Source organism: Exophiala aquamarina (assembly GCF_000709125.1).
Source record: "Exophiala aquamarina CBS 119918 chromosome Unknown aczIA-supercont1.1, whole genome shotgun sequence".
Lineage (NCBI taxonomy): Eukaryota > Fungi > Ascomycota > Eurotiomycetes > Chaetothyriales > Herpotrichiellaceae > Exophiala > Exophiala aquamarina.
Window position 1 is genome coordinate 2,443,043 of NW_013550587.1, and position 26,123 is coordinate 2,469,165.

Here is a 26,123-nt window from a genome sequence, read left to right on the forward strand (position 1 = left end):
AGCTTACGACTGTGGAAGGACCGAAGAGAGCAATCGTCGTGACGTAGGACAGAAGCCACATGGCCACGAGTGCCACCCATGTACGGACATGGAACTCTGGCTCCACCTCCTCATTTTCGTAGATCTGCGCGGCGTCAAGGACTGGCACAGCGATCTCTCGATGGTCAGGCGGAGTGTCTGAAGCCATCTCACTCTTGGTGTCGGTAGAGACTAGCTGGTTGCTCTTCTCCATCGTGTAGATAGGGTGACGATCAGGGTTTGACAACTGATGTGACAGGCGTTCCAGATGCAAGAGACACCAAGTCAAGCATGGCAGGGAAGAGATGAATGGCTGATTAAGTATATCAGAAGCCGGACGTGGCGGATGAGGTACTGTTGGGTGGGCAATCTAGAACCCAGACGCCGTGGGTGGGTGTCGAAAAGAATGGCTGGTCACTTTCATCCTGGCCCACTGGTGGAGAAGTTACAAGAACACACGACGCGTGGTTTGGACGCCCTGGAACAGACAGATGTGCGCTGGTGTTCGACACTGACTTGGGGCAGCTTTCACACATTTCAGCAGATGGGAAGTGAGCATGCGCGGCGCTCTTCAGGTAACTATGCTGGATACATGGCAGGAAACCCGTGTGAATGTCGCAGCATCGGCGCCCAAGTTGCTGGCGCCCTTGCCCCCAAGAATCTCAGAGTCTAAAGAGCTTGCTGTACATCCAAAGTCCGGTGCAGATCCATCCGGACATAGTGCGGGACGATTGCTGCATAGCCTCGACGTCGCTGCTCCATGGCCGCAAGACTCAGAGTCTCAGTCCCCGCGCGGAGGCTTGCAAGAACACAGGGATCGGGGTGGGGAGGTGCTCTGGGCCTGTCCGGGGTGCATTTGGTCAGCTGGGGTCCCCACCTACTCCCCACCCAGAGCTGGTAACTTGGTATGGCTGCAAAGCTTTGTCGGCGACACCCTGTGAGATACTTTGTCTAGGTTGGACCATCGAGATTAGAGAAGCGTACAGGGACAAGACCAGCTGCACAATGTGGCCTGTCCCGTCAACAATAGTCTTGCTGGGACCTTAAAGGGTGTCGACATAGTAGACTGGACTTAACATCTGGGGCACTTTGAGGTTGAGATAAAGGAAGTAATTAGCCTGGGCGTGGGGTGCGCTAACCAAATACGGCACTCCAGACCCCTCGATATCAAATGTTTCTATTGGAGGGTTGGTCATTATCTCTCAACGACTACAAAAACCCTGGCACAATTTGACAGAACCGTCATTTTTATCTGGTTGGCCCTAGTCCAATAATGGCTTGGCTATTTTCTGTACAATTACGGTGGTAAGCAAGGAGGACGCAACTCCTATACGAAAGGATGCCGCCGTCTAACACGTCTCGATTCTCGTCAACCGTGGGATACAAGAGGCTACCCCTCTGATTCGGCTGCCTTTAGTGGTGTAACATCTAGCAACAGCTTTCCACCTTTCGGGAACATAGCCCACCGGTCCAACATCCTCATGTCATCCTCTGTCATAGAGGCGTTGAGGCGAAGTTCCACGCGCCTGAAGATGGTACCAAGTGCGAGCCACAACTCAATTTTCCCCAGGGACTGCCCGAGGCAGTTACGCGCTCCGACACTGAAAGGTGTCAGTGCGGAATTCATATCTTTCAGGTCGGTGGTGAGATCGCAGCTGCCATCCTCGAGCCATCGCTCCGGTACAAATTTTGCGGGCTGCGGAAACAGCTCGGAATCTCGATGGTGCACGTAGTTTTGCATGCCGATCAAGGTTCCTGGAGGTATCGTAGTGCCGCTCTGGGTGACGACGAGCTTGTCGTGAAGGATGCGAGGAAGTGTCGACATGATGACCGGGTGGACACGAAAGGTTTCTTTGATGCAAGCCGAAAGGTATGGCAGATTGACATAGTCGGCATAGGTCGTGCCTACAATGGACACCTCTTTGCGAAGACGCATCTGCATACTCTTGTTCTCTGGCCTCGACAGCTGGTAGAGGAAGTAGACCATGGTGTGCTCGGTGACGCCAGTGCCCGCAATAGCGATGCCCATGGCTTCCTCCACGGCTTCCTCCAGGGTGTACTGCCGCTGGATATGCTTAGGTTTGTCATCCACAAGAGGTGCAGCTAGGAACGTGGCTCTCTTTTCGCTATCGATGCTCTGGTTCTGGAATTGGACTAGCATGTCTCGTGTTATGCCTTCCCAGACATCGAAGCAGCGGAAGGATTTCCCTAGGGCCCCTGGGATTTTGCCTCGATACTTGGTATTCTGTAGTAGCTGGGGAAGTTGTGGCGCTAGCAGCAGGGCAATGGTACTGCCCTCCAGAGCCTTTAACAATCGATGGGAGAGGTCGGAATCCTTGGAGAATGTGCAGTTGAAAGACAGTCTGCAGATGACCTCGAGACTGAATGTGCCACAAAGGTCGAATAAGTCGGCAGTGCCCGTCGGAGAAGTGGCAACCTGGTCCAAGGCCCGGTCGAGGAGGACATTCACTCTTTCCAGAATGAGGTCTTCGTTCTTGATGAGCTGCGAGTGGGAGAAGACCGAAGACATGACCTTCCTCCGGGAAGAGTGTACGGACGGATTTCTTGGTTCTCTCAGAATAGGCCCGGCTAGCACTGTTGGTTACTCACATTTCGGCAAAGACATTGCCCAGACCCAAGAATCTCAGCGCTTCATAGAAGCTGGGATCCTTCGTGACCGTGCGGTCCGAGTAGATGTCTCGATACGCTCGCCAATTCGAGATTGAGACCTCATTGGGTCCAACACGAACGATAGGGCCATACTGCTCGTGCAGCTCGAGAAGTTTCTAACACTAGGTCAGTCTGTGTAGTACGACATTCACCCTCTGACTTCTTACATAGGCTCGACGAGCTTTGAAGGTTGCCCAGCTCAGGTAATTGGAACTGAGCTTTGCAAAGAATGGCCCAGGTATGTGACGTAGACGATGGAAAAGGAGCCGCTGAATGGCCTGGTCTTGGTGAGCATTTTTCTCGCAGCCTCGTAGCGTCCGCAACACACCCATGAGAACAGGATCAATAATACAATTGAGCCTAGGTTGGTGGCCGTCACAAGCCCGCTGTGGCTGGCCCGAAGAACGGTCGTATCAGCCATCGTGACTGGACCTCACTAGAACGTGTTCGATCTCCTCGCACGGCAGTATCGGTCAGTTGCTCTTTATATGAGGTCAGTCTATGCTGACACTCTGCCAGGATGATCGGATAGCGAATGGGTGGGAACCATGACCAAGCGGCTTGGCAGCAGGTGGCGCTGCGCCGATGCGCACCGCGACCTCCCCACCCCCCATGGGGAGGGCTCGGAACCCCGCCAGGCGCTTCCACCCAACTTGGTCTAGACAGCTGCAGATCTTGCTTAAGCAAGCGACATGATTCCCTCGCCTTTGAAACGCGCGCCAAATGAGCACCGTGACATGATTGGTAAATTGTGGGAGTTCGTGACTCACGTGTTGGAGCCCCAAAAGAAGGCCTTGCTGAGTTCCTTCGGCCATGGTTGGAGCAAGGGCTGTGTGTTGTACGTACTGGGTATCTAGCTATTTACTCGGAGGATTAGAAGGGCCCGGGCTCCAGCTAAGTACGAGTACAGCATCAGAGCGCCAAGAGATTGTCAAGGCACTAATGACTAATGCCGCCAAGCTCAAATAGGGACTAGCCTTATTGAAATAAGCGCCGGATGACTGGACAGCACGGAAAGAGGCCAACGGCGGAATTTCAGGCACTTTGACCACCTTTGGAGCACCTAGAGAAGTTTACCCCGCCCCTGCGGACCCTGAAGCTTACATACCTTACGGGACTATCTAGCAGGGTTGCCTCAACTTCACTTCCTCCAGAGCCCAGAGATGTGTTACGATCCATCACCACTGCCTCGTGCTCTTCGTTGCTGAGCCAGTACGCCGCTTGAACAGAAGTCTAAGCACGATCGAACGCAAGTTAACCTCGTTGACGGAGTTGATGCTGGGTTGCGCAGCCACACACCACCGCCATACAACCAGAGCAAGACAACATCGATGCCGTGACGCGGGCGCAATGACCGTGCTGGAAGTCGCTGAAGCTGCCGGAAGCAACAGTCGAACGATGCCAATCAAGCCTCGGCCATACTCTTGCTCGCTGTGCGACACCGCGTTCACGCGTGCGGCGCATCTAAGACGCCACGAGAACTCCCGTAGGATCACCAGCGATACCCGTTTGCTATCTCACACTCATGATCTCGACAGATACGTCGGAGAAGAAGTTCTGTTGTCCCACATGCTCGGTGGTGTCCACACGAAAAGACGTGATCGTGCGGCATGTAAGAAAGTTTCACCCAAGTATGCCTCACATCCCCTGGCTACGATGCTGGTCGACTAACTACTCGCAGCGCCTGCGCAACAACCGGACTCGGGAGGCGGAATAGACGTGCCCCCGCCACTGCAGCGCGTGCCGGCTCTGTCCGAAAATGGTGGCAGTCCCGAGGAGGGGGCATCCCAACGAACACCATCCGTGCCACCCATGTACTTCCCAGCTTCAGAGACCCTGAGCCAGGTAGCCCCCGAGAACATGAACTTCCTGCACTCCAGCCTCACCCCATTCGAAGGTTGGAGCATCCCGGATGTTGTTATGGCAGACGGAACGGCTAACAGCAAGGAACTGCCCGACCACTCCGCTAGAAGTGCGTCGCAAGGCCAAGTACTCAGTGTTGGCGATCCCGTCTTGGAGCTACGGGATCAGGGGTCTGCGGTCGCTGCCATCCCGGGCTTTGATGAATACTTCCTGAACCACTTCAGTCAGAAGTCTCCGCCATATCGATTCAGCGACCAGGGCTACGAGCAGGCTCGGGCCAACCTCATCCTCTTCGCCAAGGGCAAAGACACTGCGCAACCATGGTTTCCATCAAAATACGTGGTCATCCGCTTCGTAAAGGCTTTTTTCCAGCATATGACACCACATCTCCCCATCATACACGAGCCGACCTTCGATATCACCGTCGCCCCACGTAAGTACCCATTTGAGCGCAAGTTGAGGGATACTGACACCCGAGATGGTAGCGCCGTTGCTCTATCAAGTCATGGCGTTTGGCGCTTTGTATCTGACCGAAAATGACATTGCTTTTAAGCTGCACACAATTGGCACAAAGCTGATTATCGAAGTACGTTTCATGTCCCATGCCTGTCTACTTCAGACATAGGTCTGCCTCATGACAAGCACGTTGTAGAGCTGGATCCACCACTGACGCCGGATTAGAACCAACAAGAGGCCCTCTTTAGCATCAATGAGAGCCCCTTCGCGCTCTGGACCTTCCAGTCATTCATACTCATCAACGTCTTCAAAGCCTACACCGCTGCTTCGCTTACGGATTCTCAAGCGCTAAGAATTTTCTCCTTTACGATTCAGGTGGGCAGCTCCAATATAATGTCAGTGCAACATGTCTAACTGCTGCTAGCTCGCGCGTCAATCCTTGCCAGAGGTACAGAAGCCCCGCTCTATGATATACAAGGAATGGGTATATGAAGAGTCAGTCAGCAGGTGAGTCATGTCTGGAATGCAGCCAGTACCCTTTTATGCTGACAATGGTCCCTAGGTGCCTGGCTTGGTGTGTTGTTCTTGCAGCCATGTTTGGTTCTCAGACTCGAGAGCAATTCTTCTCCTTTCCTCTATCGGAAAAAGGCTTCCCTCTACCATCCCACCACGGCGAATGGCAGCTAGATGAAGCCCAATGGCTCGGGCTTGCCACTCAGCCGCTGGACCATCTGGAAACATTCACAGGCATACTTTCCGGGCAGCGACGGGCCGATGATATTAGCACATTCGGACTCCTGGCACTCACAGCGTCTCTGGTTTGTCGGATCTGCTCGTTCGAAAGGAGTTTTACATTGGAGCACCCATTCCTTTACAGGGCCTTCGCAGCACAAATGGACCAACCACTGGAGATTTTGAACGACATGTGGAGTTGGCAGGCAAGGCCCCTAGAGGAATGGGGTTCGACGCGGGATCCGTTGGCGCAGTGCACGAATGCTCTACTGAGTCTGGCATTCCTTCATCTCTATGGAAGCCAGCCACTTGACCGCATGAAGAAGATTCTTATAGACCCGAGTTCTTACACCGACGTCGCCTCCTTGTTCGACTTTATGTCTGACCAACCGCATGCCCCAGTCGGTTTGCATAAAGCCCTTGTACGAGCAGCTGAGGACTTCAGACACGATTGTCGGATAGGCATAGGATACCTTCAGAAAGTTGCTCCTCACAGGTTTTCCCCCCTTTCGGCCAGCTCCATGTGTGAGACAGGTAAGTCTAGTACCACGCGTGTAATTTATGCACTGACGAGTCGGTGCGGCAGCACTACTATTGACCTGGTATCAAGCCTCCAAAACTTCCGGACAAGCTTATGTAGAATACTGGCATGACATTGAGGTCTGCCTCACCGAAGCTGCAGTAGAGCTTTGCGGGTCTGACGTCTCCGAAAAGCCGCTCGAGCTGTCCTCGTCTCTCGATACATATGCAAAGATGCTTGACAAAAATACCGTCTGGCAGTGTAAGGCTCTTTGCTTCCTGGTGAAAAGGTTATGCTAATACTATTGACAGGGCCCGTCACCCTAGCTCGTCTCATGAGCAGTGCTGCGGATCAAATAAGGAAGGTTGGTCAGTAGCACCACCACCACATCGTAGTTCCGCTTGGATGTTTATCATGCTGCCAACCTCCCACTTTGCACCTTCGGATACGCCACCTTCCTAAGACCAACGGAAAGGGCCTCGAGTGGCGTCTCTCTATGAAAGCCTCTGTGTTGCAACCTTTGACTCGGTTGTTGTGCGAGGCCATATTCCCTGTTTTCCAGGAGACAAGATTCCATTAGGATCGATGGTCGACTTCATGCAAGGTTAGCTCAACAACCAAAAGCTCAGAATGTGACCACACAAACCTTAAGCTCTTCAACAAACCTCTTGTAGGCGTGGTTGTTGAAATCGAAAAAGCTCTGGACCTCATCTGACATGGTTAATGCGGCCATACTTGGACATCGACATCAGCAACGTACCCATATATTGGAGATGGCAGCGATAGCTAACGTAGCCTTTGGTTTTGGCCTTGGCAAGAAGCGCACAGATCATCTTCTGGCCACGCTCGCGATGGTCATGCTGTCTTCGGTCAAAGACGTACTCTTGGACGAAGAGGACGTGCTTGTCCAGTACGTGGCACCCAATAAAAGGGTCAATGCCATATGACTCCATCAGAGCGTGCGCTCCTGTGAACCACTCACTCACAGCCTGCCCGTTCGAAGGCAGAATCAATGTCGTATCAATATGTGCGCCTGGAAGATCATCTCCTTTAGCAAGATCATAATCTGCAAGAGACATAGCCCGCATCGATGGAAATCCCGCGCCAAGGGTGCCGACAATCTTATTGTCCACGGGCTTTCCATTCTCGCCCTCGACGAGATGTTTCTCTATCCTCACACCGGGCACCGCCTTCCCTATCGCCGTTTCAATAATGGCCGCTCTGGCCAAAACCATGCTCCTCGGCCCGTACAGGTCGAAGATGCTTCGCCAGTAGCCTGTACCGAACTTTCCGATGAGCGTGGCGATTGTTTCTGGAGTCAAAGGGCCGGTTGCGCGTTGGTATTCGTGCTTCTGACTGGCATGAGATGCAAAGTGATTGATATTTACAATGAGAGCTTGATTCTGCATCACTTTGTCGCGAAGAAGGTCATGGTAGGTGTCGATCAGGGGTGCCAGATGTTCAACGTTCGGCACGTGCACTGCAAAACTCATATACGCTGGTGGTGCCGTGTCTATCTCGATAGCAATCTTTGTAACGACGCCCAGGTTACTTTGAAGAAAAAGCCCATCTATCTGCGGACCAAAGCTGTTGGCACAACAATGCGCATTGGGGGAGTCTATTATCGCCCATTGTCCGGTCCGGAGCAGCTCTCCATTGGGAAGAACGACCTCCATACTTTTGATGGAGTGCTGACGATCCCCGTTGATCGTATACCCGTGTCCCCGGTCCAAAGTCTAGTGCTCGAATCAAGATCAGTCGTCTACAACCAGCACAGTTTGGGGCCGGTGGCTGGAACATACATTTCCCATCAAGCTGCCCCATCCGAGGGCAGGGCATGAACACCAAAGACCAACCTTATTATCGTCGAAATACTTCTGTAAATCGAAGAATGTCACACCAGGTTCGACGACAACGTACGAAAACTTTTCATTCACTTCGAGGATGCGGTTCATGCGGTGTAGGGCAAGGACAACCGTACCAGCTACTCGAGGCGCAGCACCTCCATATCTAGGGTCAATTAGAACAGCACACCATTGAAGACGGGCACTTGCTGTACCCGAAGTTTTTGCCCCTCGATGTCGTCCACAGAGGGAGCTTGTGATGATTTGCGACATCCAAAATCGCACGAATTTCCTCCACGCTTCCGGGACTGGGTCTATTAGCGAGGCCGGAGACGGTGACCGTTGTTGACTCACCAGACAGCAGCTGAAGGATGATGTTCATCCTCGTTGAGAGGATACGGGTCGCGGAAGTGCGATAGATCCGCGCCTGTAATTACGTTGCTGTCCCCCGTAATGACCTTTAACTTTGTAATGATTGTTGCAAATTCCTCCTCGCCGATGTTGGGAGGCAACACCGGCGCGCCCGAGAACTTGGTGTAGTAAACCCTGTCATGCTGTTCTTGGAGGCTGGAGTCCGCATAAAAGGTAGGCATTTTATAGGGGAGAGTCGAGCGAATGTATTAAGTTCCAATTTAATGAGCGCCAGTGAGAAACTCGGGAATGGAATACGCCTTTACTGTTCGCCTTTAATGCTCCTCGACGGACTGTCATACCCCACGCGCGTTTTACAGGGGGCCGTTCCAGGCTTTGATTAGTGCCTCAACATCACTCGATGTCAAACGGCTGTGTGTATGGGAGAGACTCCCCACTGACCAGGTACCCGCCTCTCTGCGCCACCTGAGGGGCTCGAGAACCTGTCTCCATGGGCAGCGAGTGCGAGTGCGAGTGCTAAAAGCGAATGGGGCGAGGTCCAGCGCCACATACTCACAGTACTCGTACCCGGACGCAGACTTGGAAGATTGCTGATATACTACCCAGTCACCAGGTCTGTTTTCAAGAACAAAAATCTAGTGATACGCACATAAAGAAAGATTTGCATGCGATCTCAACAGTGTCCGAGGAATCTATAGCGTTCAGCTGTACTAGTTTCGACATGGCGCACGTTACCCCCAGTACCATCTTTCCGAAGATGTTTACTGTAAGTCCCTGGAACCAAGACCACACGCGTTTTGAGGGCGAAGTTTTCTCGCTCGAGATTGAGGGAAAATTACCTAGCGATTTGCACGGGGCGTTTTTCCGTGTGCAGCCAGATACTGTGTTTCCGCCGTTGTTCGAAGACGACATCCCTCTGAACGGAGACGGGAACGTGTCGAGTTTTTATTTCAAAGACGGCCACGTCGACTTCAAGCAGCGATATGTTCGCACGCCCAAGTTCCTGGCCGAGCGGTCTGCAAGGAAGGCTCTATTCGGCCGATATCGCAACAAGTACACGGATGACCCTCGCGTCCGTAACGTCTTGACCAGGACGACCGCGAACACACACGTCATCTACCACGCCGGCAAGTTGATGGCCATCAAGGAAGACGCCCTGCCATATGAGATCGACGCAACCACCCTCGAAACCATCGGTCCCGTCGACTACAATGGCACGCTGAAGAGTCCCACCCACACGGCCCATCCAAAGGCTGACCCGGAGACTGGAGAGCTGATTGCCTACGGTTACGAAGCCAAGGGTGATGCGACTGAAGATATTTGCTACTTCATTGTGGATAAGCACGGAAAAGTGTCAGAGGAATTTTGGTTTAAACAACCTTGGACGTGCATGATCCATGACTTCTGGGTGACCAAGAACTACGTGATCTTTCCCATCAACGGCATTCGAGCCAGCCTCGACAACATTAAAGCGGGGCTTGACCACTTCTACTACGATGACGACCTGGACCACCAGCTATTGGGTGTCATCCCACGTTATGGCGCCACACCCGAGGATGTCAAGTGGTTCCGCGCGCCCGAGGGCTGCTTCTCACACACCATCAACAGCTACGAAGAGGATGGCAAGATCATCCTCGACGCGTCCGTGTGGTCGCACAACCTATTCCCCTTCTTCCCCAACAAGGAAGGCGTGCGGTTCGCAAAGGATCCCAGCACATTGCGGGCGCCCGTGTACCGGTTCCGCTTTGATCCTAAGGCCGACCCAGAAAAGACAGTCTACCCGGAAGCCAAGCTGATCGAGGGTGTCAACGAATTCGGTAGGATCGATGACCGCCTGTTCGGCAAGCCGTACACCCGCTTCTGGATCCTCAGCGCTGACACCAGCCGGCAGCAGTACCAAAACAACGCTGCGACCCAGACCGGGCTGAACACGCTGGTCATGCACAACTTCGAGACCGGCGAGACGCAGCGCTACTACCATGGCGACGACACCACGTTCCAGGAGCCGGTCTTTGTGCCTCGCAACCCCGACTCCGAACCAGATGACGGCTACATCGTCATCCTGGTGGATTTGTACAAGACAAACCGATGCGATCTCTTGCTGTTCGAGGCCCGAAACATCCAGGCCGGGCCCATTGCGACGATGAAGTTGCCGCTCAAGCTGCTGGATGGGCTGCACGGCAGCTGGGTCGGTGGTGAGGAGTATGAGTTCGCGTCCGGAAAGCGCCCAGCGGAGACGAACGCTTCCAATGACGTAAATGGTGCTGCACATTGAGAGTAAGAATCTCAGACACTCTATGTACAATGTCATTTCCCATCGCCTCTCATCTATCCTGTTCAATTCCAGCTGCGTGACTACTACTACATATGTAGTACCCGTTGAGGGTCGTATCACTGGAGTTCTGGCGAGGGTCGAGGTGCTGACCCATTCACGTTGTTGGCCTCGTTCGCACTCATTTCACAGGGCAATTGGCTACTATGTAGGAAAGTAAGTAACCTTGCATGGCCATAGTTTCTCAGTCTGTCGCCGTTACGAAAGTGACTCACACCAGGATACTAGTACATTCTGAGACTCTCTCTCTCTCTCTCTCTCTCTCTGTGTGTGTGTGTGTGTGTCCCCGAGCGGTTGTAGCAAGGCGTGTTCCTAGGCGATAGGACTCTATATACAGCACTAACATCACGCATCCTTTTTATTCTCTGATTTTGTAAAAGCGGTTACATACAGGGACACTCATTGCCCTCCGGTACAGTATACATCTTAGGGTCTCTCCTATCTTATTTATATAGCCTTTTAAGCGTTTTTCTAAGCACTAATTTTCTTAATTTTATTATTGTCTACTCTGTGGAGCATGGGTATGGGTAACTTGATGAGAACACTAATATAATCGGTCAATTACTCCACAGTCCTTGGAATATCGACTCCAAGAGCTTGAGGAGAGTAAGAATCTCGCGTGCCCATCACATGCCTCTTGAGGTCTTAAGTACCTCGCACTCCTTGTCATCTTAGCAATGATAAGGAGTTGTGGGGACATAACCCCTTACTCTTTGTCACGGCCTCGGGGTTTAGCGTTCTAGAACGCCTTCTGTGATAAGTACCGATTAAGAATAAAACCATCAGAGGACGAGTGATTTAATAAACATAAGAATTGTATAACTCTGTTGCCGCCTTTACACCCAAGTAGCGTACTATCGTGTATCTTATTCCCTCCAAAAAGCAGCCCCGGAAGGCTAAGCGAGGCGTGTAGTAAACCGATGTATTTGCCGCCACACCACCCTACTTAGAAACTCAGTCGAAAGCAGCAGATGTGCACTCCCTGCGGATCAGAGCCTCATGCGCTGGACTGCGCACCCTAATCTTAATCTGGAAGGGCGCGTTCATGATCCTCGTCGAGAATGGTTTGCCCACGGGGATCGGGTGGCCCTCGACGGGCAGGAAGTCGAAGCAGTACACTAGGCGCGAGATGGACAGGAATAGGTTCCGATTGGCGACGACGTAGCCAGCGCATACTCTCCGCCCTGAAGTGTCTGGGTCAGTATGATGGATATACCTTGGGTGCCACGGAGGAGGTAGTACACATCCCCCTTGGTAAGGCGCAAACTCACCAACACCAAAGCCAAAGTGGCCCTTGGTGGGTTTATCCAAGTCTTCGTTCAGGAAGCGATCAGGGTAGAAGCGCTCAGGCTCCGGGTACTCGTTGGGGTCCATTGCGATGGCCCAGTGGTTCCAGGTGACGTTGGTGCCAGCGGGGAAGTGGTAGCCCTCGTAGCTGTCGTCCTGTGTCAAGGAGTGCGCGATCTCGCCGAGGGAGGGGCTAGGTTGTTATCGTTAGTGCTGCTGCCTCAAGTGCATGACGCACAGTAGTAGGGAGGAGGTGAGATGGGTGATGGGTAACTTACTTCCAGCGGAGGCTCTCCTTTGCGGCCGCGCGGATCAGTGGTAGAGAAGGGGCATCCTCCGGGACTGGGAGGCGTTCTGCGTTGCTGCCGCACACGGCATCGAGCTCCTTGCGGGCGCGCTCGATCCAGTCAGGGAAAAGAGCCGACCCAGCAGCAAGTTGGTTCAGGGAGATGCGGGTGGTGTCGGTTCCCGCCTCGATGAGAGTACCGGCCATGAATAGTAGTTGGTCTCTAGTAAACTCCTTGTCTTTGCCCGACCGGATGAGTTGCGACATCCAGCAGTCTGACGCAGTCCCGTTCTTCTCATGCTGGAGAAGTCTATCCATTTCTATCTCGAACACTCTGCTAATGTTAAAATATTCTCATATAAGGGCTAATAAACGGGTTGAGAAGGGGGGAGGGACACTCACTTTTTAGTCCGCCGATATTCTGTATCTCCCCACCACCGCCACGGCTGCCAGGACTGTGGAATCGGCGTCTTCATTAGGATTGGGAACGCGTCTATGAAACTGGCTCCTGGCTCCAATAGCTTTAAGAAGTGCTCTTGGAGGTCAACGACGTCGTTGACCGTCTTATCGCCCAGCTTAGTCCTTCGTCCAAAAACCACATTCATAATGACGGAGCTGCTGTACCGGCTATGGGAGTGATGCCACTGCTCCGGTCGCGTGAGATAGTCGTGGAGGAGCGTTCTTGTCTCGATATCCTGTGAGGGAGCAAAGCGGTCCTTTGATGCTGGCCCGAGAGTTTCGTGCATGATCTTCCGTTCGCGTTTCCAGAGCTCGTTGTGGGGAAGGAAGAGCAAGCGATTGCCCCCAGAGACAATATCGCCGGCCATCGGCAAGTTCTGCCTTGAGACATAGATAGAAGCACGCTTCTCCATAATGTCATTAACCACGCGACTGGAATTGAGAAAGACCCATCGATTGGTGCCGAGCTTCAGCGTGTACCTAGGCTCTAGGATCAGTCACGACGTATCGACTGGGACCGGGCTTGGCTCATGCTCACATTTCTCCATATTGTTTAGCAAGTTTCGCAAAGTACATCCGCGAGTCCTCCTTTGGAACCTGTAGCATGTTGCCGACGATGGGCAGCCCAGGGACAGGGTTGGGGAACTTGTATTTGGCTCGGAAGTGGATTTTCTGGATGATGTAGTGGCAGATGCAACCCAGCACGCCAATGGAAGCAACCAAATGAAGCAGCGTTGTCAGTGCCATGGTTGACGACTCTTAGAATGCTCTCGAGTACAATGTCTGCCGTTGGAGCCTCGGACTTTCGACTCGACTCGACTGGATTGAGAACCATGCAGGCGTGGATATACGAGTATTAAGGCCCGAAGGACCTGGCTTGCTCCCGGGTGGGCTGGATGTGGGGGTGGGTGGGGAGGCACCAGAACAAATGGGGGAACTGGTGTACCAGCAAACCCGGCTTTAGGAACGCAGACTGCCCACCTCAGCGCCATGGATGGCGTCGGCGACTTCTACGGGGCAGCGGTGCAATGGGGCTCGCATGTTGGGTGGCATTTCAACAGCCAAGGCTGTGCATCGCTCGCTCGTTGTCTGTGTCGAATTCGTGCTCAAATACTCCGACGCTGCTCAGCTACTGACACTACCCCTTCCAAGACACGAACGTTGCTTTCTTCCAGGAAGAGTGGGACTCTATGAATCGTAATTTGTCTACGGTCACTAAAGATACCATGTCGTCTCTAGGGGGCAAGGTGGCCGTGGTCAGTGGCTCATCGCTTGGAATCGGGGCGGCCGTCATCCGAGAGCTCTCAAAGCGTGGTGCCAAAGTCGTGATCAACTACCCAAACGCACGCGAAGAGAGAAACGCCATCAAACTTCAGCAAAGCCTTCCTAACGAGGCCATCCTTGTGGAAGCAGATCTATCGACGCTCGAAGGAGCCCGCAAGCTAGCCGACACCGCAGCCGCTGAATTTGGCAAGATCGATATCTTGGTCAACAATGCCGGTATCAATATCGCTTTACCTCTCGATGACCCCGATGACACGAAATTTGACGAGATCTGGGACCGAATTGTCAATCTCAACGGCAAGGGGACTGCCAGGCTCACCCGGGCGGTACTGAAACACCTCTCACCTTCCAACTCCCGCATCGTCAACATCGGCAGTGGGGTGTCTCACAGTGCCGACCCAGGGCAGGGGATCTACGCGGGGTCCAAGGGCATGATCGAATCTCTTACAAGAGTGTGGGCGAAGGAGCTTCCGCGTAAGTACGGCTGTACCGTCAACCTGGTGGCACCCGGCCCTGTCGCGACGGAAGGATTTCTAGCGGCGCCGGCAGAGATGACACTGGCGCTACAACCCATGTTGGATGCGACTCCAGTGGCTTCTCGCGCCGGCTCGCCGGCTGAGGTTGCTTATGCTGTAGCCATCTTATGCGAAGTTGAAGCTGGCTGGATTAATGGGGTCTACTTACCCGTCACCGGTGGATCTGTAGTACTGTAGCTACGGGAATAGAGGTTAGTGCCGACATTGCACACGTCAATAAGACACACTCTCTTCCAACTTTGCGGATCTGTTGCTCGAGCTGGGATAATTCATAAACATATCGGAAACTTGCTCACAACATCGACCACAGCGGAGGACATGGGGGGGGACGAGGTGCGGAATTGGTGCCAGGATCAGGAGTACTGGCTGATGGCTCATGCCCCGCTCCTTACGTTGGCTGACGATATTGGTGGCGCAGTTATCATTGCTGTTCTACGAACCGAGTATGAACCACATCTCTGCCCTCCCAAACCGGCTTGTCTAACTAGTGTGCGCAGACGCCACACGGCGGAGTCGCGCTATGGCTGTTGCCACCTCCGTAGATCGTGGTGGATTATACTCTCTGGGTTTGCAGGGCCTGTCCATCAGGGTGAAAACTCGCTCAAGCCAGGATTGGAGCACGTTTGCGACAAGCTCAGCTGCCCCGTGTCGGTATTGCAAGTTGGCTTAGGGAGCCAGCCCAGGGACTACGCCCGCCCCAAGCGACCCGCCCGAGGCTATCGCAAAGGCCTGTTGCTGGTACCCTAATGCTACTTAGACGCCTTTGGGCATCGGTACATCCTCACTCAGTTGCTTTTCGAAGGCCCTGTATCCCACGAACATATCCTCCGGGTCCCACTTGGAGCGTATTCCCAACCACTTCCTCAGTGCCGTGTCAGACATAATCTGTAGTTGTCAGTCCTTGCAGCCACTATGAAAAGGCCTCATACCTTGGCCTGCCTCTGCGTTGGATCGTAATCCGCCACATACTGTCCAATAGCGACCTTTTCCGCTTCACGGTACGCCGCCGCCGTCCACTGATCCACTGCGGCATCGCGACTGGCATCCTGGTAGCACGTGATGGTGGTGACAGTACACTTTTGCGGCAGGCTGAGGCAGTGGTCCGCTTCGTCAGGGTAGTAGTCGCCCAACGGGCAGATGTTGCCGGTTGCCCGCCGTGTCGGGAGCTCGTATACCGCGGGGGTGACGGCGCCGATGACCTAAGGATGCTATGATCAGCGTGGGTTGAGGGGCTGAAAGTCGTGGAACTTGCCTCATCGTAGGACTTCTCTGGGTCCGTGAGGATGCTGTCGACCCTGTAACGCGTGCCCTTGCCCGATGGCTGGAATGAATCCTGCACTTTCCATATAAACTCCCACGTCCGCTCAGCCAGGGGCACCCGCTCAGCCAGAACTCTCTGGAACTCCTCCGGCACGGCATCCCACAAACTGGCGAGAATTTCCGCCTCGCCCAGCGAATCCGCCCAGATGGTCTGATTGATGGCCGCCATGATGCGCTTCGCACGCGACTCATCGCCCAGATCCGGCGTGTCCTTGTCCGCATAGAACGTCACAAACATGAGATCACTCCCATACTTTGGTACTCGGTCGGCTGTCAAGAAGAACCACTTCAGCAGCGGTTTGAACACGTCCGTCACATCGAACACTAGCGTCGTGTCAAACAATTTCTTGGCTGGCAAGGTCCGCCCCCAAATCCGCGTCACGACCCCGAAGAACCCTACACCGCTGCCGGGCGCTGCCCAGTAGAGGTCAGCGTTCTGTGTCGCGCTCGCGATAACCACATCACCGGACGGAACGACCACCTCGATCTGCGTCACCCACTGGTCGCACGTGTAGCCCCAGCCGCGCAAAAAACAGCCCTGCCCGCCTGCCAGATAGAAGCCACCCGTGCCAACTTTGCGAGCGTGGCCGAAAGGGAAGAAGCGCGCCAGACTCGTCATATACGAGGCCAGGTCCTGTACCGTTCTTCCAGGGCTGAACGAGACGACCTTCGTGGCAGAGTCGTACGAGATTTCACTGTTGAGCTGGGAGGTGTCGATTAGTAGACCATCCTCCACCAGGGAGAGGCAGGAGAAGGAGTGTCCGCCGGAGCGGACACCCACTTTCAGGTTGCGTGCGCGGGCGGACTTAATGATGGCCGCGACCTCTGCGGTGGTGCGTGGGCAATGGATCTCCGCAGGCTTGACGTTCGGGACACGCGAGTTAAAGTAGCGTCGACGAAGGGGCTCGTAGGTTGGGGATGAGACAGCGACCGTGGGTTCGGATGCCATAGTGGTATGCAAGCTTGCCGTAAGGCGTCGGCGTCTTTGGAAGTATTTGGATTGAAGGGCAATGATGGAGACCTAGACAGTGCTTGGGCAGTCAAGATCCTTGGGCTTTGCGAGAGGCCTTCAAGTTCAAGACGGGAGATCGATAGGCCAACAATATGCTTGGCTGCCCTGGAGATCAGTCATTGTGCTGAGCATTCTAATAGCTGATTCCAAGTGGCGTTTGGTGCCACCCACCATGGTGGATAAAGCCAGAGCCCTTCAGCATATGCCGTAAGTGCGTTGATGCCCATTCAGTTGGGCCACCACAGTCAGTGGCTGCTATAGTCCCCATCTTCCATGATGTTTGTAAAGGAGGTGACCCGCTCGTTAGTGCGGGCTAAATCGAGTTGATTGAGAAAGACCTGACGCTGACCCCTGTTGGAATCCGTATATACTAGTAAATTATTAGATGAGGTCGTTCCGGCGTAGAAGCCGATGATAGCTTGTCTTCTGCAGACACCTCTACGGATTCTTCTTAGCTCTACTATCTCTCTTGCATTTCTATCCTGCGTACCTTGTCACTGGACTCGAGTTTGCCAGACCAAAATGTGTCATTTATTGACGTTTTGTCAGAAGTTTACCTGCCAAGATAATCAGGTATCACCGGCCCTCATTGCCCCGTGGCAGCGCAATGATCACATGTATCAAGCCAGAGAATGCCATGGAGTGCCTTACCATTAGACAATGAGTATCACTGGACTTTCCCAGGAAGAATGGTCTATGGTCTCGCTGCGCCTCACGGCCGTTGCTAGAGCTCCTGTCTATACCAATGGAGACAATTATTCTCCATGAGATCACTGAGCTGGCTGCTCTGTAATTCATTATGTCCGCGTACCTAGGGTCCTCCACCGAGGTCCAACTACCTATATCCGCCTACCATATTCGCTCATCTATATCCTATCATCAATTCAGTGCTATCGCTAGTGAATACTTTACTCACGTGTAGTCGGTGCCCCAGAACTCTGGGGGTTTTTATTTAATGCACAATCATTTTTAGATTAGTGATGAGGCGCTTCTTGTGTTGTGAATAACATCAGCTATTAGTCCACTTAGGAAGGATTTCGATATCTCCAGTGATTTTCGTTTCCTAGCATTTCTCAACGGTTGAACTATGAATATCGCTTAGACAGTATAGGTAGATATACTATACTCAGGAGCTTGGAAATAGAAAGTGCCATGTTCATCAATAGGTCTGCGCAGGAATGTCCAGGGGTGTGGGCCGGCGGGCTGGTCGTTGAATTATTGTATCTTGGCTCTCCAAGCTCGCAGCACCGCTGGTGAACAGTAGCTCCACGTCAGGAGTCGATCCAGGGTCTTCGAAAAAAGCATCATACCCAGGGACAGTAGCTATGCATATCTTGACACGGCCAATCTGACACATTTGTATTGGTGATCGGCTATGTCTATCTATAGCAGTGTGGATCCACCTGATACGGGAACGATTGCACCATTCACCCAAGAAGCGTCGTCCTCGCATAACATGGCAACTACCCACGCGATCTCCTCTGGCTTCCCCAGTCGCGCACCTACAGGTGTGGTGTCCAACACTGGCTTCAAGGCGTCTTGCGCTGGTTGTGACGTAGACAATAAGCCCTCCGTCGCAACAGGTCCAGGGGCCACCGCGTTGACTGTACAAGCATACTTCGGGGGGAGCTCTCTTGCCCAGGCGCGAGTAAAGCTTTCGATCATGCCTTTCGATCCCGCATAAAATGACATAAACGTAAGAGGATTACGGGCCATGCATGCTCCAATGTTAACAATCCGGGAGTTCTCTCTACTCAGGTGAGGTAAGACAGCCCTTGTAAGCAACATAGTCCCTCTTCCATTTAGATTCATCGTTTTTTCCCAGCAGTGTGCGACTTTCGTAAGATCGGGTTCGTCAACGGGCGAAGGAAGAACCACCCCGGCGTTGTTGACTAGAATATCTATCTTACCGAAGGCCTGAACAGCTTTATCCACCAGGATCTGTGGCCCGTCGAGTGTGGATAAGTCCGCTTCCACCGCGATCGCCCTCGCGTGTTGCGGAAGGCTTTTCACGATATTGTTGGCGCCGTCCTGGTCTGCAACGAAAGGGTAGTTGATGACTACGTCGGCACCGCGTTTGTGGAGCTCTTTTGCGATTGCGGCTCCAATACCCATAGAAGAGCCACTGACCACTGCAACCTTCCCAGAGAGGGATAATCTGTTCGGCCTTGTTTGTTCAGCCATTGGATGATATGTTGGGAAACCACGTTGGACAATGCTGGGAACACGATATCGAGATGCCTGCCGGAGCCTATGTACACGCAAAGAAGATGACTTGATGCTCGGGAATGCTAATATTGACGTTGATTCTGTTGTGATATGGGGCTCAACCGACTATCATGAGGTTGACGGAAAATCTCATGGAATCATTCCGCAGGTTTGGAAATGATAGGGAAGCTTCTGGTATGTCACTTCGGGGTGTATGCTCCTACATTCCAAGGATGTAGATGAACCAGAATAATTGACATATGCCTCCACTGCTGTAATTCATGACAGATACAGCGTGTAATTCGTGACCAGTTATGGCGGATATATGCCATCATACGGTAAAAGACACTCGGATCTCAAGAATCGATTAAATCCGTAAAAGCCTGCGGGGCACATTACCCACCCCCGCTAGTGTAGAAGAATTCCCCCAAGAGAGTGGCGCTTATTGTACTGAGCTAATTGGGCTTCTTCTCCTTTTTGAAGACGACTGGATACCGCATTTGTACCAATGTCCACTCACGCTAGGCCGGTCTTGCTATATTCTAAAGTGGACCGACTCTAGGCAGAACAAGCAAACCTACAGCCCCGGCCGGTGAAATCGTTGGTTTTGGACGGACTGAAGGCGAGAGGAAGTTCCGGTGGGCGCGGTCAACTAAGAGACACCGCGCTGAAGGAAGTGGCGCTTAGCCTGTGGAACCAGTGGGACTTTCTGCTCAAGCTCGGTCTTACAAGTGAGTCTTGGCCTAAGGGTGGGGATATGGAGGGGATCTCCGGGGATGTTATATCCATCGCTCTTCGGGAAAGCCTGAGCTCTTTCACGACTAACGACCGCGTTCCCTATAGCCGTAACGCACCCAGAACTGCACCATGGGACTTTTATCAGCTCTCGAGAGCTCACTTCCGCGAAGTTCGGGCACGCGAGCTTTGGGCCTTCAGACTCTCCTTGATAGGGACTTACGAGGTTTTGCCGCCCCAAGCTTGTTCCTGGTCTTCGTACTGTTCTCCTTATATTGGGTAATTCCATTACTTCATAATCTCTTTGTTTCACCGTCCAGAAATGTCCCTGGCCCTTTCTGGGCTAGAGTGACGCGCTGGTACGAGTATTTCGCGGTTCTTCAGGGTGATTCAAACCAGCTCTACCGCCGCCTACACGACAAATATGGTAAGTGGCTGAACCTCTTGCCAGTGAAACGACGCGGTGGTGACACGTCTCTCTAGGCCCCGTTGTCCGTATCGGTCCGTATCGGTACAGTTTTACTCGACCAGAAGACGTGAAGGTCATTTACGAGCTTGGTGGAAAATATCTCAAATCAGCCTACTATAACCCGCTCAATCCTCCCATCCGGGAACAGCAGAACATCTTCGCCATCAGAGACAATGACTGGCATAAAGAAAAGCGCAGAAAAGTCGCCGCTCTTTACAGTATGACTAGCGTGGTTTCTTACGAAGAACCCGTCGACAAGATGACAAGCGTCTGCTTACGCAAGATGCGCGAATTTGCAGATGCAGGTCAACTGGTCTCTATTCCCAACTTCATGCAGTACTACGCGTTCGACGTCATTGGCATGATCACCGTAAGTGCGATGCATTACGTGAATCATTCCCATTCCCATTCCCATGCTGACAGATGATGATCGCCTAGTTTGATCAGAGCTTTGGAATGATGGAACATGGAGGCGATACCACGGGAATGATTGAAGGTATTCGTGGCGTCAACGACTACCTTGGACACATGGGAGTGACTTACAATTTGCACCCATGGAATGCGTGGCTAAGGTCTCTACTCCGGCTGCCAATCAAGGGAGGTGTCCTGGCGCAGTACTGTTTCACTCAGATTGCAAAGCATCGTGCACAGCCATCGGCCACTACTTTGACCAAAAAAACAAATTATGAGACTTTCTTGGCGAAACTACTACGCATGGAAGCCGAAAAGAAGGTTGCAGCGACCAATATGATCGATACCTGTGGCAGCAATATTGGAGCCGGGTCTGATACTACGGCCATCTCCTTGAGTGCAGCGTTATTCTACCTCTACGCGAATCCTGAAAAAATATCCAAGCTACGACATGAGATCGAAACTGGGTCTGCAGAAGGTCGTATTTCTAACCCTGTCACTTTCCAAGAGGCTCAGAACATGCCATTCCTACAAGCAGTGATTAAAGAAACCCTGCGCCTCCACCCTGCGGTTGGCACAATATTGGCGCGGGATGTTCCCAGAGGAGGTGCACAATTGGGCGGATATTACTTTCCCGAAGGCGTAGGTCGGCCCTGTTCTAGTTCAATGCCATGCGTACTGACAAGTCAATTTTAAAGGCCGAGGTTGGTTGTAATGCCTGGGTGCTCCATTACAACAAGGACATCTATGGCCCGGATGCCGAAGTATACCGGCCAGAAAGATGGCTCGAAGCTGACAAATCAAGTCTCAAAGATTCCATGATGTTTGCGGTAGGTCCCTCTTGAACGTGGAGAGATCCAAAAGCTGATACATGTCTGTGAAATTAGTTCGGAGCGGGAAGTCGCACCTGTATCGGCAAGAACATCAGTCTGCTCGAAATGACCAAACTGCTTCCACAGATTGTCCGGGATTTTGACATCGAACTTGAAGGCCACTCCCCATACTTGAATACAACGTGTGCATGGTTCGTTTATCCTAGGTATAAGGCCCGAGTCACGCTGCGGAACTCTAAATAGTCTCCATCGAACAGAAAGGGGACGAGAATAGGATACTGCACTTGGACACCTTCTGCAGGGTCCGGAGTGAAGCGCTGAAAGAGAGAGCGTGGACCGAGATAACCTTTTCGTGCCTTAGCCTCTTTGGTAGAAATACCTTGGAATTTGGTTCATGGACACTTGCAGGGTTTGCATCGTGAGACCGCCTGACTCTGTGACTTTCTCTTTTATAATCTGCTTGGCAAACGATCTAAAGGGGTCTCGGTCGCCTTGCTGGGGGTGAGATGACTCGTAATGCCGCATAGGTCAAAACACTCTCACATGTTGAAGAGGATTATTCCTTATAACTATCATTACTGTTGCAAGTTTGGAACCTTACACAAGTACCCACTCATGCAGGTAAGGGCAGACAAAGAAGTAAGCGCCAGGAGGTGCCAAGTACGTAAGTATTAGTCAACCTCCATTCTCACAAGCAGTCCGGCAAGCAATTCATTACATGGCTCTCGACCAATGAAGGTAAACTAGCTTTCTCTGGTCATATCAGTGTGGACAAGCGGACAGATCTGCGAGGTCACATAGTTAATTACTCGTCTCTGATATCTTATCTTAACGAGTCTCAGTCAGCTGCCAGAATCTGTCTTTAACATAAGAAACGACTTGCTTCAAATCCACCACTTGTGCAACTGCCTGCGCAATTGCACTTGCTTCCTGTAATACATCCAACGAGTATCGCAACAGCGTCGCAACACTGAGAATTTGGGCGACCGATTGGCCATCCCTTTCCCAGAGACATCCGGGGCGCTGCCGTGGATCGGCTCGTAAATTCCCTTCGCACGCACGCTCTCCTAGTATGCAAGAGACTCGCACTTGAAAGAACCTCAAGTGTGCCATTGACGCCTCCCAAGATATCGGACAGGATATCGCCAAACGTATTGTCAATATGAATGACGCCGTTGAAGCGCTTTGGATCCCGAACCATGAGCATCGTGTTGAAAGTAAGGGCTATCAACCTCACGACAGCCTCGCGGCAGCCTAGCTCAGGGAGTCGGTCTAACATGAGTGCGCTGTACTTAAACACACTCCTCTACCCCTCAAATAACAAATGTACAACCGATGTTGATTGATCGATTCCAACTACGACTATCCAGTCAGAAAATAACATCCTTTGCTTGTTCATGGATTCGAACGACGGCACAACGGACTCCTCAAACTTCCCCTTGAAAAATGATGATGACTCCTTCCAACCTTCACCTCAAGACGGTATATATTAAATGCAGTTGCGTATCCCTCTTCCCCGGTTCGGCACGCTTTCTACAGGAAGTGAGCTATCATACTTCCCAATCAATACTTTCCACCCGGAGGATCCTGGCTAAAACTCAAATTTAGTATGGTCCCGGAGCAAGGCTGAGCATGTTTGCCTGTCAAGTATACACAATGAGATCATTGCCCCCCTTCACCGTCCGACATTAGCCGAAACCCTCATATTTGGGGGCCCGCCCCGACCGTGGGGCTGTGCTGCTTATATAATTCCAAAACCTTCCCTAATTTTCTGTGTAGAGACCAATGGTCCTTAGCGTAGGCACTTGTGCTCCATACGTACCATGTTCGACATCCTCTTCAACCACTTTCTATTGTTTATCCACTGAGACACAGGAGAAGTGTCCATAACAAGTGAAGAATACCTCTAAATCCCTTTCACCTGTTGAGTTGAATGGTTGAGAACATGGGCTCCGGTCGGCCTGGCTCTCAATGGGAAATATGATCAAGGCTCGTTTTCTCTTTTGTTCGCCAATGCGAGCAACCATTATCTATAGGTTGTGCTTTCTGTTACCACCCGTCTGCAGTTCTTTCAACTCTACACCCTTGATATTTGCTGCAATCGAATTCTTCAAACTTGTCCAGCCCGGGCGTCCCAGCTCCTGCAGGAGTTCTTCCGCTTTTTGTCGAGGCTCAATCTCATTTGGGTCTTCACCGCCCGAAAAGTTGTCGGGTAAATTGCGCTCGGGATCGAGCCTCCGCATGGCGTCCAGGATTGCGTCCCAACTAAAGCGGCCTCCAAAGGCAAAGATACGCTGATCCTGGATGCGTGTCAACAGCGCTGCCGCCACGTGAAGGACGGCGGTGTCCTCGACGTCGACATAGTATTCTGCCAGATATTCAGCGATCGTTGACAAGGGACGCCTGGGGGCGCTGTGACTTACGCCTTGGAACTGCGGGGTGGAAAGGTGTCACCTTTCCCTTCCACAGGGATGCGACCATACCGCAGCTACTCCGAAAGCCTTGGCCAACCGGATCAACCGTACGTCCAACGATAAAGTTGGGCAGAACTGGGAGCAGTCATTGTGAGTGAAGGTAATTCCCGTCTATGGGTCATTCATCGTAACATACCTGCATTTACTATGAGATCTGGGCGCTTACTGCGATTCTCCCTGTGGAACTTCCAGATGGCCTGCTCGGATTCTGTCTTGCTTGCTTCATAGACAATCAATGGCCGCTCCTGCTCAAAGGGCGGTCCTGACCAAGCCCTTTCGACAGCTTTCACGTTCCATGACTCTTCGGTCACAGTAACGCCACTGTCGAGGACACCGACTGCGGCGGCTGACGAAGACGTCAGGACGAATCGTTTCACAGTCGGCTCGGCGTACGCAGCCTTGAGGGCGTTGACCGCTCCTGCTACAGTGACGGGAATTACCTTGTCCGCCTCGCTAACGAATGACATGAAGGCAGCAGAGTGAGCGAAGACATCAACCCCTGATTTAGATATTATAGGATGAGCATTTGTTCGCAACCAGCATGCATGATGATCTGTTGAGATGGATGCTCACCCTTTGCAGCCTCGTCATAAGCCCCCTCAAGCTCCATTTCGGGCACACCTACGAGCTCGAATTTGTCTTTCCCATAGAGCCTGCTGAAGATATCGAGGGCCCAAGCTTCCTTGATCGGATCACGTACAGTACCACGGACTTTATAACCATTTCGAAGAAACTGGTCAGCGATGTGCGAACCAAGGAAACCGTTCACTCCAGTGACAAGCACTGTTGAGCCCGGAGGGACTGCCGGATTGTGGATGGTCGCCATCACAGGTAAAATTTGCGCGATCGAGATGAGCTTCTTTGAAAAATATTGAGACTAGTACTGGTGAGCTTGTAAGTGCGTCAGCAGCAGTATTTGAAGCAGTGGAGCGATCGACGACTTGTTTAAGCCCGCACCCAAGACCTCCGAGAGTCCCACTGGTTTAGATGACTAGCTGCCACCTCCCTTGCTTTCTAAGCAGTGCTTGGAACATCCTACTATGCCGCCTCGTGGCTAACCCATACCACATATAACCCCAACTTTGTTGGCCCGGGATTTTCTTGCAAAGAATTATGCTCCGCGGACTTCTAGCTCGAGTCGCCTAGCCAAAATCTGCCTAGTGTATACCCGAGAACTGTCAGCATGTTGTCTATAGGTCGTCCCGAAGGCCGTCTTTGGGAAGAGCGCTACGGGCGTACGGCTGGGCCATCTCAACTGAAGCACTCCCTGGTTGGGTGTGGTGAACATTCCTTTTTAAGCTAGTAGGTCAGCCTTGCGGCTCGACCTTTCTACATGGCCCTTCAGATCTTATGTGGGATGTCGAAAACGCCAAAATTCTATTCGAACTCGTGTATCCCATGTGGAACAATTTACCAATCAAGCTTCGACCATTGAAACGCTTTGGACCTCTGGGGCCCCGCTAGATCAACATATGTTCCTCATGTACAGGCCACATGAGTTTGTCCTGTACAGTCCAAAGTCTTTGCCTCACAAACTAGGCTCCCCCCTTCCTGACGACTTCAATTTCCTGTCCCTGAGACCCAGTTTTGAGGTCCTGGGCTAAAACAATATCGCTGCTAACATCGTCACCAAATAGTGCAGCAATCTCTTCTAGTGGCAATTTGTTGGTATCCGGACAGAAAATGAGTATTAGAACGATGGCGACGAGGGTACAGCAGATGAACACCAGATAGAACTTCCAACCGATATTGTCAAATGCAGTCGGGGCCACCTGCAGCTAGATAATATTCATTAAGCTCGGTCTGGAGATGCAGATGGTCATGCCTTGGCTTCTGATATGCGTGGGGAAAATTTCTCCAATGTACACGTACTCAACACCACCTGGTCCTGCTTCTACGCAGATGATGAAGATGTAAGTGACGGCAACGGCAGCTTGAAGCGCAGCATGGTTCGGACTCTGCAGCGATTCCGCACTAGTCGCATATTTAGCCACCGAACCTG

General features: G+C 52.3%; 12 protein-coding genes across 12 annotated transcripts in view; 4 read left to right on the forward strand and 8 right to left on the reverse strand.

Moving 5' to 3' along the window:
* The window catches only part of A1O9_00870 (uncharacterized protein), a gene marked incomplete at both ends in the record, with an annotated part of 2,052 nt that extends 1,820 nt beyond the window's left edge, over positions 1-232 (reverse strand). Inside the window, one exon of the mRNA XM_013410032.1 lies at positions 8-232. Coding sequence (XP_013265486.1) covers positions 8-232 — 225 coding nt within the window. The remainder of the gene's footprint in view (positions 1-7) is intronic.
* Positions 233-1,408: 1,176 nt separating this feature from the next.
* Positions 1,409-3,020, reverse strand: A1O9_00871 (uncharacterized protein; the record flags this gene model as incomplete). Its single annotated transcript, XM_013410033.1, has 3 exons — positions 1,409-2,582; positions 2,629-2,804; positions 2,856-3,020. 3 exons carry the CDS (start codon positions 3,018-3,020, stop codon positions 1,409-1,411), a joined length of 1,515 nt encoding a protein of 504 aa, XP_013265487.1.
* Positions 3,021-4,038: 1,018 nt separating this feature from the next.
* Positions 4,039-6,635, forward strand: A1O9_00872 (uncharacterized protein; the record flags this gene model as incomplete). Its single annotated transcript, XM_013410034.1, has 8 exons — positions 4,039-4,300; positions 4,370-4,984; positions 5,037-5,137; positions 5,233-5,382; positions 5,432-5,514; positions 5,570-6,273; positions 6,326-6,520; positions 6,571-6,635. 8 exons carry the CDS (start codon positions 4,039-4,041, stop codon positions 6,633-6,635), a joined length of 2,175 nt encoding a protein of 724 aa, XP_013265488.1.
* Positions 6,636-6,966: 331 nt separating this feature from the next.
* A1O9_00873 (uncharacterized protein) lies at positions 6,967-8,696 on the reverse strand (the record flags this gene model as incomplete). The annotated part of the gene is made up of 4 exons (XM_013410035.1): positions 6,967-7,995; positions 8,062-8,269; positions 8,319-8,411; positions 8,458-8,696. 4 exons carry the CDS (start codon positions 8,694-8,696, stop codon positions 6,967-6,969), a joined length of 1,569 nt encoding a protein of 522 aa, XP_013265489.1.
* Positions 8,697-9,196: 500 nt separating this feature from the next.
* On the forward strand, positions 9,197-10,750 carry A1O9_00874 (uncharacterized protein; the record flags this gene model as incomplete). The annotated part of the gene is made up of 1 exon (XM_013410036.1): positions 9,197-10,750. One exon carries the CDS (start codon positions 9,197-9,199, stop codon positions 10,748-10,750), a length of 1,554 nt encoding a protein of 517 aa, XP_013265490.1.
* A 1,011-nt stretch (positions 10,751-11,761) lies between these two features.
* Positions 11,762-13,586, reverse strand: A1O9_00875 (uncharacterized protein; the record flags this gene model as incomplete). The annotated part of the gene is made up of 5 exons (XM_013410037.1): positions 11,762-12,000; positions 12,052-12,287; positions 12,373-12,714; positions 12,783-13,319; positions 13,378-13,586. The coding sequence occupies 5 exons, from the start codon at positions 13,584-13,586 to the stop codon at positions 11,762-11,764; spliced, it is 1,563 nt and encodes a 520-aa protein (XP_013265491.1).
* Positions 13,587-14,065: 479 nt separating this feature from the next.
* On the forward strand, positions 14,066-14,836 carry A1O9_00876 (3-oxoacyl-[acyl-carrier protein] reductase; the record flags this gene model as incomplete). Its single annotated transcript, XM_013410038.1, has 1 exon — positions 14,066-14,836. One exon carries the CDS (start codon positions 14,066-14,068, stop codon positions 14,834-14,836), a length of 771 nt encoding a protein of 256 aa, XP_013265492.1.
* Positions 14,837-15,412: 576 nt separating this feature from the next.
* Positions 15,413-16,928, reverse strand: A1O9_00877 (uncharacterized protein; the record flags this gene model as incomplete). Its single annotated transcript, XM_013410039.1, has 3 exons — positions 15,413-15,544; positions 15,589-15,858; positions 15,954-16,928. 3 exons carry the CDS (start codon positions 16,926-16,928, stop codon positions 15,413-15,415), a joined length of 1,377 nt encoding a protein of 458 aa, XP_013265493.1.
* A 1,446-nt stretch (positions 16,929-18,374) lies between these two features.
* On the reverse strand, positions 18,375-19,175 carry A1O9_00878 (3-oxoacyl-[acyl-carrier protein] reductase; the record flags this gene model as incomplete). Its single annotated transcript, XM_013410040.1, has 1 exon — positions 18,375-19,175. One exon carries the CDS (start codon positions 19,173-19,175, stop codon positions 18,375-18,377), a length of 801 nt encoding a protein of 266 aa, XP_013265494.1.
* Positions 19,176-20,066: 891 nt separating this feature from the next.
* A1O9_00879 (uncharacterized protein) lies at positions 20,067-21,890 on the forward strand (the record flags this gene model as incomplete). Its single annotated transcript, XM_013410041.1, has 5 exons — positions 20,067-20,361; positions 20,418-20,773; positions 20,842-21,456; positions 21,513-21,644; positions 21,702-21,890. The coding sequence occupies 5 exons, from the start codon at positions 20,067-20,069 to the stop codon at positions 21,888-21,890; spliced, it is 1,587 nt and encodes a 528-aa protein (XP_013265495.1).
* Positions 21,891-22,535: 645 nt separating this feature from the next.
* A1O9_00880 (uncharacterized protein) lies at positions 22,536-22,854 on the reverse strand (the record flags this gene model as incomplete). The annotated part of the gene is made up of 1 exon (XM_013410042.1): positions 22,536-22,854. A coding segment is annotated over one exon (318 nt), but the record flags the coding sequence as incomplete, so codon positions are not given.
* Positions 22,855-23,677: 823 nt separating this feature from the next.
* Positions 23,678-24,947, reverse strand: A1O9_00881 (uncharacterized protein; the record flags this gene model as incomplete). The annotated part of the gene is made up of 4 exons (XM_013410043.1): positions 23,678-24,015; positions 24,071-24,196; positions 24,258-24,620; positions 24,695-24,947. The coding sequence occupies 4 exons, from the start codon at positions 24,945-24,947 to the stop codon at positions 23,678-23,680; spliced, it is 1,080 nt and encodes a 359-aa protein (XP_013265497.1).
* Positions 24,948-26,123: the final 1,176 nt, after the last annotated feature.